Source organism: Bombina bombina, chromosome 2 (assembly GCF_027579735.1).
Source record: "Bombina bombina isolate aBomBom1 chromosome 2, aBomBom1.pri, whole genome shotgun sequence".
NCBI classification, from domain to species: Eukaryota; Metazoa; Chordata; class Amphibia; order Anura; family Bombinatoridae; genus Bombina; species Bombina bombina.
In genome coordinates, this window is record NC_069500.1 from 1,076,665,806 (window position 1) to 1,076,680,043 (window position 14,238).

Below are 14,238 nucleotides of genomic sequence, written 5' to 3' on the forward strand. Positions count from 1 at the left end.
TATTCTATGGGCGGAGTCTCACTCCTGCCACCTGTCTGCTATCCACATCCCGGGAGTGGAAAATTGGGAAGCGGATTTTCTGAGTCGTCAGACATTGCATCCGGGGGAGTGGGAACTCCATCCGGAAATCTTTGCCCTAGTCACTCAGCTGTGGGGCATTCCAGACATGGATCTGATGGCCTCTCGTCAGAACTTCAAAGTTCCCTGTTACGGGTCCAGATCCAGGGATCCCAAGGCGGCTCTAGTGGATGCACTAGTAGCACCTTGGACCTTCAAACTAGCTTATGTGTTTCCGCCGTTTCCTCTCATTCCCAGGCTGGTAGCCAGGATCAATCAGGAGAGGGCGTCGGTGATCTTGATAGCTCCTGCGTGGCCACGCAGGACTTGGTATGCAGATCTGGTGAATATGTCATCGGCTCCACCTTGGAAGCTACCTTTGAGACGAGACCTTCTTGTTCAGGGTCCGTTCGAACATCCGAATCTGGTTTCACTCCAGCTGACTGCCTGGAGATTGAACGCTTGATTTTATCGAAGCGAGGTTTCTCAGATTCTGTTATCGATACTCTTGTTCAGGCCAGAAAGCCTGTAACTAGAAAGATTTACCACAAAATTTGGAAAAAATATATCTGTTGGTGTGAATCTAAAGGATTCCCTTGGGACAAGGTTAAGATTCCTAGGATTCTATCCTTCCTTCAAGAAGGATTGGAAAAAGGATTATCGGCAAGTTCCCTGAAGGGACAGATTTCTGCCTTGTCGGTGTTACTTCACAAAAAGCTGGCAGCTGTGCCAGATGTTCAAGCCTTTGTTCAGGCTTTGGTTAGAATTAAGCCTGTTTACAAACCTTTGACTCCTCCTTGGAGTCTCAATTTAGTTCTTTCAGTTCTTCAGGGGGTTCCGTTTGAACCCTTACATTCCGTTGATATTAAGTTATTATCTTGGAAAGTTTTGTTTTTAGTTGCAATTTCTTCTGCTAGAAGAGTTTCAGAATTATCTGCTCTGCAGTGTTCCCCTCCTTATCTGGTGTTCCATGCAGATAAGGTGGTTTTACGTACTAAACCTGGTTTTCTTCCGAAAGTTGTTTCTAACAAAAACATTAACCAGGAGATTATCGTGCCTTCTCTGTGTCCGAAACCAGTTTCAAAGAAGGAACGTTTGTTGCACAATTTGGATGTTGTTCGCGCTCTAAAATTCTATTTAGATGCTACAAAGGATTTTAGACAAACATCTTCCTTGTTTGTTGTTTATTCAGGTAAAAGGAGAGGTCAAAAAGCAACTTCTACCTCTCTCTCTTTTTGGATTAAAAGCATCATCAGATTGGCTTACGAGACTGCCGGACGGCAGCCTCCCGAAAGAATCACAGCTCATTCCACTAGGGCTGTGGCTTCCACATGGGCCTTCAAGAACGAGGCTTCTGTTGATCAGATATGTAGGGCAGCGACTTGGTCTTCACTGCACACTTTTACCAAATTTTACAAGTTTGATACTTTTGCTTCTTCTGAGGCTATTTTTGGGAGAAAGGTTTTGCAAGCCGTGGTGCCTTCCATTTAGGTGACCTGATTTGCTCCCTCCCTTCATCCGTGTCCTAAAGCTTTGGTATTGGTTCCCACAAGTAAGGATGACGCCGTGGACCGGACACACCTATGTTGGAGAAAACAGAATTTATGTTTACCTGATAAATTTCTTTCTCCAACGGTGTGTCCGGTCCACGGCCCGCCCTGGTTTTTTTAATCAGGTCTGATAATTTATTTTCTTTAACTACAGTCACCACGGTACCATATGGTTTCTCCTATGCTAATATTCCTCCTTAACGTCGGTCGAATGACTGGGGTAGGCGGAGCCTAGGAGGGATCATGTGACCAGCTTTGCTGGGCTCTTTGCCATTTCCTGTTGGGGAAGAGAATATCCCACAAGTAAGGATGACGCCGTGGACCGGACACACCGTTGGAGAAAGAAATTTATCAGGTAAACATAAATTCTGTTTTTTATTATTATTTATTGGCTTGCATTTTAGCTGTGCTGTGCACAACCCACGGGCATGAGCACAATGTTATCTATATAGCCCACATGAACTAGCAGTCTCCTGCTGTGAAAAGCAAATAAAAAGCATGTGATTAAGAGGCTGTCTATAGTGGCTTAGAAACAAGCAGACATTTAGAGGTTTAAATGTTATTTAATATATTAATGTTGGTTGTGCAAAGCTAGGGAATTGGGTAGTACAGGTGTTACCTAACTTTTTAAACAATAACAATTTTAGTGTGACTGTCCCTTTAAGGCAACCTATGCCGAATATTTGAACTAGTCCTTCTACCAGTAGTGGAGTGTTAAAAATATACATTTAAATAAAAACAAAAGATATGGACTGGTAAGTGTAGGGAGTAATATTAATAGAATTAACAAATTATTCATGTATATACTGTAAATGCATTGGATATTTTCCTTAAATATTGAGTTTATTGTAGTCCTCCTCCAGCTTTGTCCGAAAAGTTATGTAGCTCAGTGCAAGTGATTTTGCCTTAGTATAGTTGTGTGTGTGTTTTTTCTTATGTGTAAAAAGCTGCATCTGCAAAATGTTTATCATTGCTAGAAATATCTTTGTAATGTGAATGTGGCCCATTTCTGATAGACCTTAGGCAGCATGTCTCTTTCCCTCTCGTTCGTGCTCATCTTCAGAATTTGGATCACAGGTGAGAGACAGATTTTTATATATATATATATATATATATATATATATATATATATATATATATATATATATATATATATATATATTGTGAATATATATATATACATATATATATACACACACATACACACACACACACATACATAAAAAAAAAATATATATATATATATACATACATGCAGACAGTATGTAGCCACACGTGCACATTTACACACAGATTACTTCTATACAAGACATTCTGTCATCCATATTTAGAGAGCAGAATAGTTCCAGTTTGGTTTTTACTGACCCGAAATAGAAGAAGATAGCATGCAATATTTAATCTCCTTCAATGAAGCCTGGTATCTGCATATACAACCTGGCCTTGGAACAATTTATTTATTTTAACTTTTGTGAACGGATCTGAATATTTAGCAGTACAAATTCTAAACCATTCTAGCCTAGAAACTTCCCTCACTTCCTTTGGCACTGGAAAATTCTCCATTGTCCTGGAACCATTAAGACATTTTAATTTTAGACTTTACTGCTTTACATTACACAAGTTTTGTATGATAACATTAGAGGGCTTTGTCTCAAACCCTGGAAAAAAGTTATTGGCGCATGTTTTGATTAGTAGTCTACAGAATTTCTATTCCTTACTAGTAATATTAATGTATATTTTTTTCATGTGAAATAATTTGTTTCTAAGTCAAATCCTTAAAAAAACTGTATTTTATATTAAATAAACTTCTAGATGAGGCACCTTTCATTTCTTATACCTGTTAGACTTTTTTATTTTTTTTATATATAAATTCTCTTGTTTTTGAGTATTTTTTTTCTTTCAGGCAGCATCATTTCAGTCTTTTTTTTTTCTCCTTTTCATTCACTCTTGTACTCTGTCTTCCATCTTTTCTTTATCTTCTAGAGAAGAGTCCTTCAATTGTACTGTTGCTATAACCCCTGTTAAGGGGGAGGGATCAGGCTGGGAAAGGATTCAGGAGGTGAGGTGCTATAAACATGGGCTAACTAATTAGATTATTATTGGCATTTACCAGATACAATGGGTAAAGATCTAGTGGTATTCTTTTAAAAGCCACTTTGAAAGTTACAGATCTTGATGAAAATGACTTTCTTTTCCAGTTTTCTCAGTTTTCTCCACCTTAAAGAGATACTGTGTGGTAAAATTTGTTTCCCCTTATAGGGACATGAAACCCCAGAAAACTGGTTCATTAAATGGCAGTTTTAAAACTTTGCAATTTACTACTATTATCTAATTTGCTTTGTTTTCTTGGTACCCTTTGTTGAAAAGCATACCTTATTGAAAAGGCTCAGAAACAAACGGCTAGATTACAAGTTTTGTCGGTAAAAACTTGCGTTGCTAATGCTCCTTTTTTTTCTTGCACTCACTTTAAACAACGCTGGTATTACACGTTTTCTGAATGGCTGCGTCAGCCTCAGAAAAGTAAGCGTTGAGCAAATTTAGCGCCACTTCTACCTGTAAAACCAGCGTTGCTTACGGTAGCGGTAAGCTGGCAAAACGTGCTCATGCGCGATTTCCCCATAGGAAACAATGGGGCAGAATCGGCTGAAAAAAAACCTAAAAAAAAAAAACTAACACCTGCAAAAAAGCAGTGTTCAGCTCCTAACGCAGCCCCATTGTTTCCTATGGGAAAACACTTTCTAAGTCTACACCTAACACCCTAACATGAACCCCGAGTCTAAACACCCCTAACCTTACACTTATTAACCCCTAATCTGCCGCCCCCGACATCGCAGACACCTCCATAATATTATTAACCCCTAATCTGCCGCTCCGTAAACCGCCGCCACCTACATTATACTTATGAACCCCTAATCTGTCACCCCCAACATTGCCGACACCTACATTATAGTTATTAACCCCTAATCTGCCGCCCCCAACGTCGCCGCCACCTAACTACTATTATTAACCCCTAATGTGCCGACCGGACATCGCCGCCACTATAATAAATGTATTAAACCCTAACACCCCCCTAACTTAAATCTATTTTTAATAAATCTAAATAAAATTACTATAATTAAATAAATTATTCCTATTTAAAAATAAATACTTAGCTATAAAATAAACCATAAGATAGCTACAATATAACTAATAATTACATTGTAACTTAGGTTAGGATTTATTTTACAGGTAATTTGGTAATTATTTTAACTAGGTAGCTATTAAATAGTAAATAACTATTTAATAGCTATTGTACCTAGTTAAAATAAATACAAAGTTGCCTGTAAAATAAATATAAATCCTAAAATAGCTACAATATAATTATTCGTTATATTGTAGCTATATTAGGGTTTATTTTACAGGTATTTAGTTTTAAATAGGAATACTTTAGTTAATAATATTTATTTTATTTTGTTAGATTAAAATTATATTTAATTTAGGGGGTGTTAGGGTTAGACTTAGCTTTAGGGGTTAATACATTTATTAGAGTAGCGGCGAGCTCCAGTCGGCAGATTAGGGGTTAATACTTGAAGTTAGGTGGCGGCGATGTTAGGGAGGGCAGATTAGGGGTTAATACTATTTATTATAGGGTTTGCGAGGTGGGAGTGTAGCGGTTTAGGGGTTAATACATTTATTGGAGTAGCGGCGAGGTCCTGTCGGCAGATTAGGGGTTAATAAGTGTAGTTGGGTAGCGGCAACGTTGGGGGGGGCAGATTAGGGGTTAATAAATATGTAGGTGTCGGCGATGTTAGGGGCAGCAGATTAGGGGTTCATAGGGATAATGTAGGTGGCGGCGATGTGCGGTCGGCAGATTAGGGATTAAAAAAAATTATTAGAGTGGCGGCGATGTGGGGGGACCTCGGTTTAGGGGTACATAGGTAGTTTATGGGTGTTAGTGTACTTTAGAGCACTGTAGTTAAGAGCTTTATATACCAGCGTTAGCCCATAAAGCTCTTAACTACAACCTTTCCATGGGCGGTAGGAGTCTTGTCGGTAGAGGGTGTACCGCTCACTTCAGCCAAGACTCTAAATACCATTATTTAGAAAGATCCCATTGAAAAGATAGGATACACAATTGGCATAAGGGGATCTGCGGTATGGAAAAGTTGCGGCTTGGAAGTGAGCGTTAGACCCTTTCCTGGCTGACTCTAAATACCAGCGGGCGGCCAAAAGCAGCGTTAGGAGCCCTTAACGCTGCTTTTGACGGCTATCGTCAAACTCTAAATCTAGGTGTAAAATTGCAAGAATTTAAATATATACAGTTGTGCTCATAAGTTTACATACCCTGGCAGAATTTGATTTCTTGGCCATTTTTCAGAGAATATGAATGATAACACAACATTTTTTCTTTCACTCATGGTTAGTGTTTTGCTGAAGCCATATATTATCAATCAACTGTGTTTACTCTTTTTATATCATAATGACAACAGAAATTACCCAAATGACCCTGATCAAAAGTTTACCTACCCTGGTGATTTGGCCTGATAACATGCACACACGTTGACACAAAGGGGTTTGAATGGCTATTAAAGGTAACCATCCTCACCTGTGATCTGTTTGCTTGTAATTAGTGTGTGTGTATAAAAGGTCAATGAGTTTCTGGACTCCTGACAGACCCTTGCATCTTTCATCCAGTGCTGCACTGACTTTTCTCGATTCTGAGTCATGGGGAAAGCAAAAGAATTGTCAAAGGATCTGTGGGAAAAGGTAGTTGAACTGTATAAAACAGGAAAGGGATATAAAAAGATATCCAAGGAATTGAGAATGCAAATCAGCAGTGTTCAAACTTCTAATTAAGAAGTGGAAAATGAAACTCATGATTGAGAGAGAATCTGCAATTTTAAACATCTTTCCAATTTACTTGTATTATCTAATTTGTTTCATTCTCAAATGACTCGGTAGGTTTCGGAGGAGCAATAATGAACTACTTGGAGCTAGCTGTTGTTTGGTGGCTGCACATATATAGCCTCTGGTTATTGGCTCATCTGATCTGTTCAGTTAGCTCCTAGTATATTGCTGCCTCTTCAACAAAGGATACCGAGAGAATAAAGCAAATTTTAAAATAAATGTCCATTGGACAGTTGTTTATTATTATATGATCTGACGGGGGGAAAAAGAAAAGTTGAGTTTCATTGCCCTTTAATTTGGACTTTACTATCCCTTTAAACTTTCATGATTCAGATAGGACATGTCATTGTAAAAAACTTTCTAATTTACTTTAATTCTCTTGGTATTCTTTGCTGAAAGCTAAACATAGGTAGGCTCATATGCTAATTTCTAAGCCCCTGAAGGTCGCCTTTCATCTAAATGCATTTGACAGTTTTACAGCTAGAGGGCGTTAATTCATTTGTTTCATATAGATAACACTGTGCTCATGCATGTGAAGTTTTTTAAGAGTTGGCACTAATTGCCTCAAATGCAAGGCTGTCAAAAGATCTGAGATAAGGAGGCAGTCAGCAGAAGCTTAGATACAAGGTAATTACAGAGGTAAAAAGTATATTTCTATAACCATTTTGTTTATGCAAAATTGGAGAATGGTAAATAAAGGGATTATATATCTTTTTAAACAGTAACATTTTTGGTGTTTACTTTCCCTTTAAGTATTATATAAAGGGAAAGTCTTGTTAATGTTTTACTCATTCACTACAGTTTTAGATAAAATGTCCATGTGTACGTACATGTGTATATAAACTATACATACATTAATAGATATTATTAATACAAAATGAATCTATTCATATGCACTAACCTAGAAATACATAAATCATTACCATGTTTAATTACAATCTTTTTTAAGCATGCTGCTTTGCTCTGTCTTTTAACACTTTCCCCCTTCTTTTGTTTAACAAGAATTATTTTACCTAGGGGAACTCATGAATGTTCTAATTCTTCTTGTGTTTGCAGAATTTGTTTGGAAGCTCTAACCTTGATGGTGGGAACAGCCCTATGGTGAAGCCCAAAGCAGACAAGCAAGTGGAATATTTGGATTTGGATCTTGACACTGGGAAATCAACTCCCACACGAAATGTACGTAAATAAATTGTAAACTGAATAAAAGAAAGTAATATTAAATCATTTTTGTTTAATTTTTGTTTTACTACTTATATATACTATTACATTAAAGATAATTAAAGAGACAGTAAACTCCTCTTGTTAGCACCCCCTAAAGGGACATGAAACAATTTTTTTCTTTCATGATTCGGATAGAGAATAACATTTTAAACACTTTTCTAATTTACTTCTATTATCTAATTTGTTTCATTCTCTTGGTATCATTTGTTAAAGGAGCAGCAATTCACTAATGGTTTCTAACTGAACACATTGGTGAGCCAATCACAATCAATATATATCTGCAGCCGCCAATCAACAGCTAGATCCTAGGTTCTCTGCTGCCCCCGAGCTTGCCTAGATAAACCTTTCAGCAAAGGATAACAAGAGAAGGAAGCAAATTAAATGATAGAAGTAAATTGGAAAGTTGTTTAAAATTGTATTCTCCATCTGAATCGTAAAAGAAAAAATTTGGGTTTTGTGTCCCTTTAACTCTGATATTGGTTATTTTTATGTTTTTATACTTCCCCCAGGGTTTACAATTGTCTTGCTTCTCCAGCCACCATTTCCAAGAGCCTTGTTTTCTTTTATGCATCACAAGGGAGCACAGCCAATGAGAAGCTGCTCCCATGTGCTTCATTGCTAAAGAGCACTGTACTAAATATTGTTTGGGAATTTAAAGGCGCATGCACAAACTGTCTGTAAATTTCCAAATAAACTTTAGTACAGTTCTAAGAGCGCTACTGCTGTGTTGTAATATAATGGGTGATACAGCTTCATATGGGCTCTGCCATCCAATGAAGTGTAAAGGCGCAAATGATTTTGTGGAAGATCAGCCAAGGAAAGCAGGAACGTTGTCAACTTTGGAGAGGAATAAAAACATGAAAATAACCAAAATCAGAGGGATGCTTAGAAGAGAATAACATCTTTGAGTTGTATTAGCTGCAAACATCTTAAAGGAACACTAACCTGATTCAGATAGAGCAAAACAACTAAAAAGTTCACTTCCATTATTAAAATGTGCACAATCTTGTTAAATGAATAGTGTCTGAGGCACCTGCTCCTACTGAGCATGTGCAGGAATCCACAGTTTATGCTTATATGCAATTTGTGTTTGGCTGATGGCAGGGGGAAGGAAATGTAACTTTGAAATGTGTCAGAAAAAAAATCTATTCATTTGAAATTCTGAGTAAGTGCTTTGGCATTGTCTTTTTATTATACACTTGTTGATTATGCATTTCTACTGTATTTAATGCTTTATTGTCCCTTTTAAAAGTAGGATATTTCTGGTGGGAATGAATAAGCATTTGTTTTAAAAAAAAATATATCTTGAAAAACATTCTTAAAGGGACACTAAACCCACATTTTTTCTTTCGTGATTCAGATAGAGCATGCAATTTTAAGCAACTTTCTAATGTACTCCTGTTATCAATTTTACTTTGTTCTCTTGCTATCTTTATTTAAAAAAAATGCATCTAAGCCTTTTTTTGGTTCAGAACTCTGGGCAGCACTTTTTTTTTTATTGGTGGAGGAACTTATCCACCAATCAGCAAGAACAACCCAGGTTGTTCACCGGCATCTAAACTTACATTCTTGCATTTCAAATAAAGCTAGCAAGAGACTGAAGAAAATTTGGTTCAGTGTCTCTTTAATCTTGAAATTTCATGAAAGAGATTAACATTTTGTGAAGGGGCATCTAAACTTTTTTTATATGGAGGACTGACCACCAATGGTGAGATAGGCCTGGGGCCATATTACAATATGCACAGACCTATGGTAATGATTATAATTAGATTATAAACACATTTATAGGTAAAATGTAACTGTTTAAACTGCCAACATTGTCAAGAACTGATACAAATACAAATGCTTAATTACTTCCTAATAAGTGTGGAAATGCTTTTTTATAACAAACGAATGATCTCTGTTTTCTACTCAGTGGGGATTTGTGTTATCATAATACATTATTTTTATTTTGTGCGAAAATGGTTAAAGGGACTTAAAAGTACAATAATAAAATGGAGCATGTTGTTATTGTACCATTACTTGCAGATAACTGTGTTTGCACCTCACATTGAAGCTAAAGTCACTTATTTTTAAACAAGTTCCCATTTCATCTCCATTATCAAAATGTGCACACTTTCTGCGGCACCAGATCCTACTGAGCATGTGCAAGAATTCACACATATATACGTAAATGCATTTTTTTTATTGGCTAATGTCTGTGACAGGAGGCAGTGGGAAAGAAAAAGGAACTAACCTTGAAATTTGTTAGAAAAAAAAAATCTACTACTCATTTGAAATTCAAAGTGCTTTTGCATTGTATTTTTATTATGTATGTGTTAGATTATGCAATTCTGCTATGGTTAATGGTCCTTTAATATTGGCTACCTTGTTTTCTTTTTACAACTATAGAAGAAAAGCAATGGGTCTGGAAGCAGTGCCGCAGATGAAAAGGTAGATTATGTTGTGGTTGACAAACAGAAGACTCTTGCACTGAAAAGCACCAGAGAAGCATGGACTGATGGGAGACAGTCCACTGAATCAGAAACGCCAACGAAGAGTGTAAAGTGACCGTTTCCAGATTCAAAGGACTTCTTTCCTGTTAATGATAGCGGTGTGATTGAAGGGTCACACTATGGAACACCGTAAAGCGCAAAATATTCTGGAATCCTAAATCCTACACAACATTTCAGATAGATCAGTGAGATGAACTGACTTGTGCTTTGTGCTATCGTGTAGAGCTCTGACTGTGTAAATAATGTACTATGTACAAAAATATGGTCTCTAAAAAACCATTTGTTTAATATGTTTAGCCATCTTTTGTAGTATTACTATATTTATGCACTTTTGCTGTTCAAGCAATTGTTCAGGTATTTAACACTTCTTGTTATTAACACTGCTTAGTTTTCTTTCAAATTTGATTATTTTTAAATGTAACTTTATACACTAATACACACACTAATGCAATTTTACATGAACTGCATAAGTACCAGTTACACCTCCTATTAAATTGCATATTCTGATAGGCCAGTCACTTAAAATGACTTAAAGGGACGTGAAACACTTTGAGATGTTAATATATCTTTTATTATGTTTACTAAAACTGTGCATCATACTTTCATTATTTATTTTTCCCCTCAAAACATTTTTTGCAATTCCTGCAAAATATGGAAGTTTATACTGCAGATTTCACAAGCCCAACCATTATGCACTGTCATTACTTGATTGCCAAACTCATCTATATGTGTCCCTAATTAGCCTTAACAGGGGAGATAAGGGTACTGCAAAACGATGCAACTTTTGATAACAAAATGACAGCAGTGAACTGTGTCGAATCCAGTAAGAAAATTAGCTCCTATAAGTGAGGGGGGGGGGGGAGGGAGAGTTTGGCCATTGAAAACTAATTGCAGCAAGTGGGGTGTTAATGTATTTGGAAAAAATACATTTGACTAGTATGTGAATTTATTACAAGATTACACAAAATTCTGGCAATTTACAAGGTGTTACATGTTGCTTTACGTCTTATTATTTTACATTTTTATTTTTTATTAGGCTTTTAACTTTAAAATAAAAAAATCATTTTCTGTATTGTTATGATGTATACATTTCTGAGCCTAGAGTTTAGGCCTTCAGGGAGGGCCGGCCTTTCCTCTTTATTTTTTTTTAAGGTTATATTATTGAGGCCAGAAGTTGGAAGAATATAATTGGTATCAAAACATTGCAGGATATTTTCCTCACCACTGAAAGTTTTGTGAATAAAGTATTTGGTATCAATTATTTAGACTGTTTGGAGCCTGTCCCCCCAAAATCTTTGTTTGGAGGTCGGGGCTGGTGCTTTTTATACTACTTAAATGTAAATGGTTATCCAGATTTAACTATCACTGACCTTAAACTATTGTAGAAGCAGTTTCATAGTATAATACTTGAAACGTGCAAGAGAGAGCAAATAAAGCTAAAAACTGTAATATATAACAAATGTATTTACTTAGAGGTTGTATTGAGCAATGTTAGTCCTTTCTCTGATAAAGTGTATTTTTTATTACATGTTTTATTTTGGTCAGTGAAGATTCTGCAGGGTGGGATCTTACACTTGGTGAGAGAGACTTAAAATAATGAACAATGACTAACCTGCACATCGCAGACGGTGTGTTGTCATATTTTATTTTCCTCTGTGATCACATTCAAGTAGCAACCTTTTTACATTACTTACAGAAGGTAGATTATTATTAATCAGGTACGTACTGAGCATTGCTGTGCTAATACACTGATCAGTTTTACAGTGAAACAGAAGCATGTTGTTTGTAGACATTATTATAATCTAATGTTTCATTAAGACATCTGCCATTTCTTTTTATAGTACTAGTACAATACTGTGATTTTATTTTTTATTATAATAACCAATGATAAGATGGTTTGATGCCACTGTGCCATTAATATTGGTTCACTGTACTTTTAAAACCTGTTTTGCCTTATATTTAAATTTTCTATGCAACTTGTTTGATGAAAAAAAAGTTTTTTTTTTATTCAAGTTGCAGATTCATTTCTTTTGAAATTCCGTCATTGTTCTGTAAACTGGTCCCATTCTGGATAAAAACGACATATGGAACATTTTCACTCATATTACTAAGGGGTCATCTAATTTAGCAATATTTAGTAGACAAGCATTTTATTCTCCAGAAGCTGATAATGGGCATATGTTAAAAAAAAGTATCTATATATGTATTCCCTGATATGCAGACTCACTTTATTTTATCTCTGCTAAAGTGCATAGTACTACTGGTATAAGAAACATAAGCATTAAGTAATGTTTGATGCATTACTCTTGCAACATTGGTAAGCTGTAAATATCATAAAGCATTAAATGCATTTTGAATTTGGGAGCAAGATATTTGCAGCATGTTCACTCTATCCAAAATTAAAAAGGGATAAAAAAAAATCTTGAGATTATAATGTTAAATGTTTAATTATGCATAGCAACAATTTTTTTAAACAGTTTTTAAATTATTTTTTTATTTTGCCCTACTTTCCATAATTTAACTTCTGAGAATTGGAAGTGCACACTACAGAATTCACAAGCCTAGTCATTCTACATATCTGTCCATTATGGCCTCAGCAGAATAGAATAGATAAGCAACATGCATGATTTGCAACAAAATGGCAGTGGCAAGTCTTGCCTACTCCAGCAACAAGTCTTGATTTGCTCTTTCTAATAAGGCAAGGGTAGTTTAGATATTGAAAAACAATTGCAGCAAACAAGGTGTTAATCTGCTGTAAAAACCTTCACACTTGTGTGTTATGTTAATCCATTGCAAAAAAGAAAAGTACAAGTTGTGATATGTCCCTTTTTTATTTTTTTTATTACGCAAGGCCCTGACAAAATAGATTAACACAATTGGTGCTTCCTTATACAAAATGGGAACTTGGTACTTGAATTTTATGGAAGAGATCAGAAATGTTTTGATAGTGATTCCTCCATAAGGAAATCTTAATATTCATGTCAACATTTTTTTTTCTTTTGTATGTTTATGTATTGTTTAAAACTTGGGTACTAAGAATTGGCACATGAAAGAGCATTGTACGTTTCACAACCATTTCTTTGTTTTAAAAATAAATTTGTCATGTTCATTTGTATCTTTTTGTCTGTTTAAAATAAGCCTCATTTGGGAATTTTTAAAAATTTCCTCTGTGTTTTCAAGTTTGGCTTAACTTTGTCTGATAACTGTGATACCTACAACCATTTGTGTGAAATGTTTAAACAATTATACCAAACTAGTCCTAAAGCCCATTTACACGGGCCATTTTTTGCAGTCCCACCCCTTGCTCTCTCTTTCTCCCACTCTTTTTCTCTCTCTCTCTCTCTCCCCCTCTCTTTTGTTCTCTCTCTCCCCCCTCTCTTTTGTTCTCTCTCTCCCCCCTCTCTTTTGTTCTCTCTCTCCCCCCTCTCTTTTGTTCTTTCTCTCCCCCTCTCTTTTGCTCTCTCTCTCCCCCTCTCTTTTGCTCTCTCTCCCCCCCCTCTCTTTTGCTCTCTCTCCCCCCCTCTCTCCCCCCTCTCTTTCGCTCTCTCTTCCCCCCTCTTTTGCTCTCACTCCCCCTCTTGCTTTCTCTCCCCCTTTTGCTTTCTCTCCCCCTCTTGCTTTCTCTCCCCATCTTTTGCTCTCTCTCTCTCCCTCTCTCTTTTGCGCTCTCTTCCCCTCTCTTTTGAGCTCTCTTTCCCTCTCTTTTGCGCTCTCTTCCCCTCTCTTTTGCGCTCTCTCCCCCCTCTATTTTGCTCTCTCTCCCCTCTCTTTTGCTCCCCCCTCTTTTGCTCTCTCTCTCTCTATCCCTCTCTTTTGCTCGCTCTCTCCTACCTCTTCTTTGCTCTCTCTCCCCCCTCTTTTGCTCTCCCCTCTTTTGCTCCCCCCTCTTTTGCTCTCTCCTCCCTCTCTTTTGCTCTATCCTCCCTCTCTTTTGCTCTATCCTCCCTCTCTTTTGCTCTATCCTCCCTCTCTTTTGCTCTATCCTCCCTCTCTTTTGCTCTCTCCCCCCTCTTTTGTTCTCTTCCCTC

General features: G+C 36.7%; 1 protein-coding gene across 1 annotated transcript in view; it reads left to right on the forward strand.

Annotated features, from left to right (window-relative positions):
• The window catches only part of GAB1 (GRB2 associated binding protein 1), a gene marked incomplete in the record, with an annotated part of 316,439 nt that extends 303,114 nt beyond the window's left edge, over positions 1-13,325 (forward strand). Inside the window, 2 exon segments of the mRNA XM_053703701.1 lie at positions 7,548-7,670; positions 10,107-13,325. Coding sequence (XP_053559676.1) covers positions 7,548-7,670; positions 10,107-10,265 — 282 coding nt within the window.
• Between the last annotated feature and the right edge of the window lie 913 nt (positions 13,326-14,238).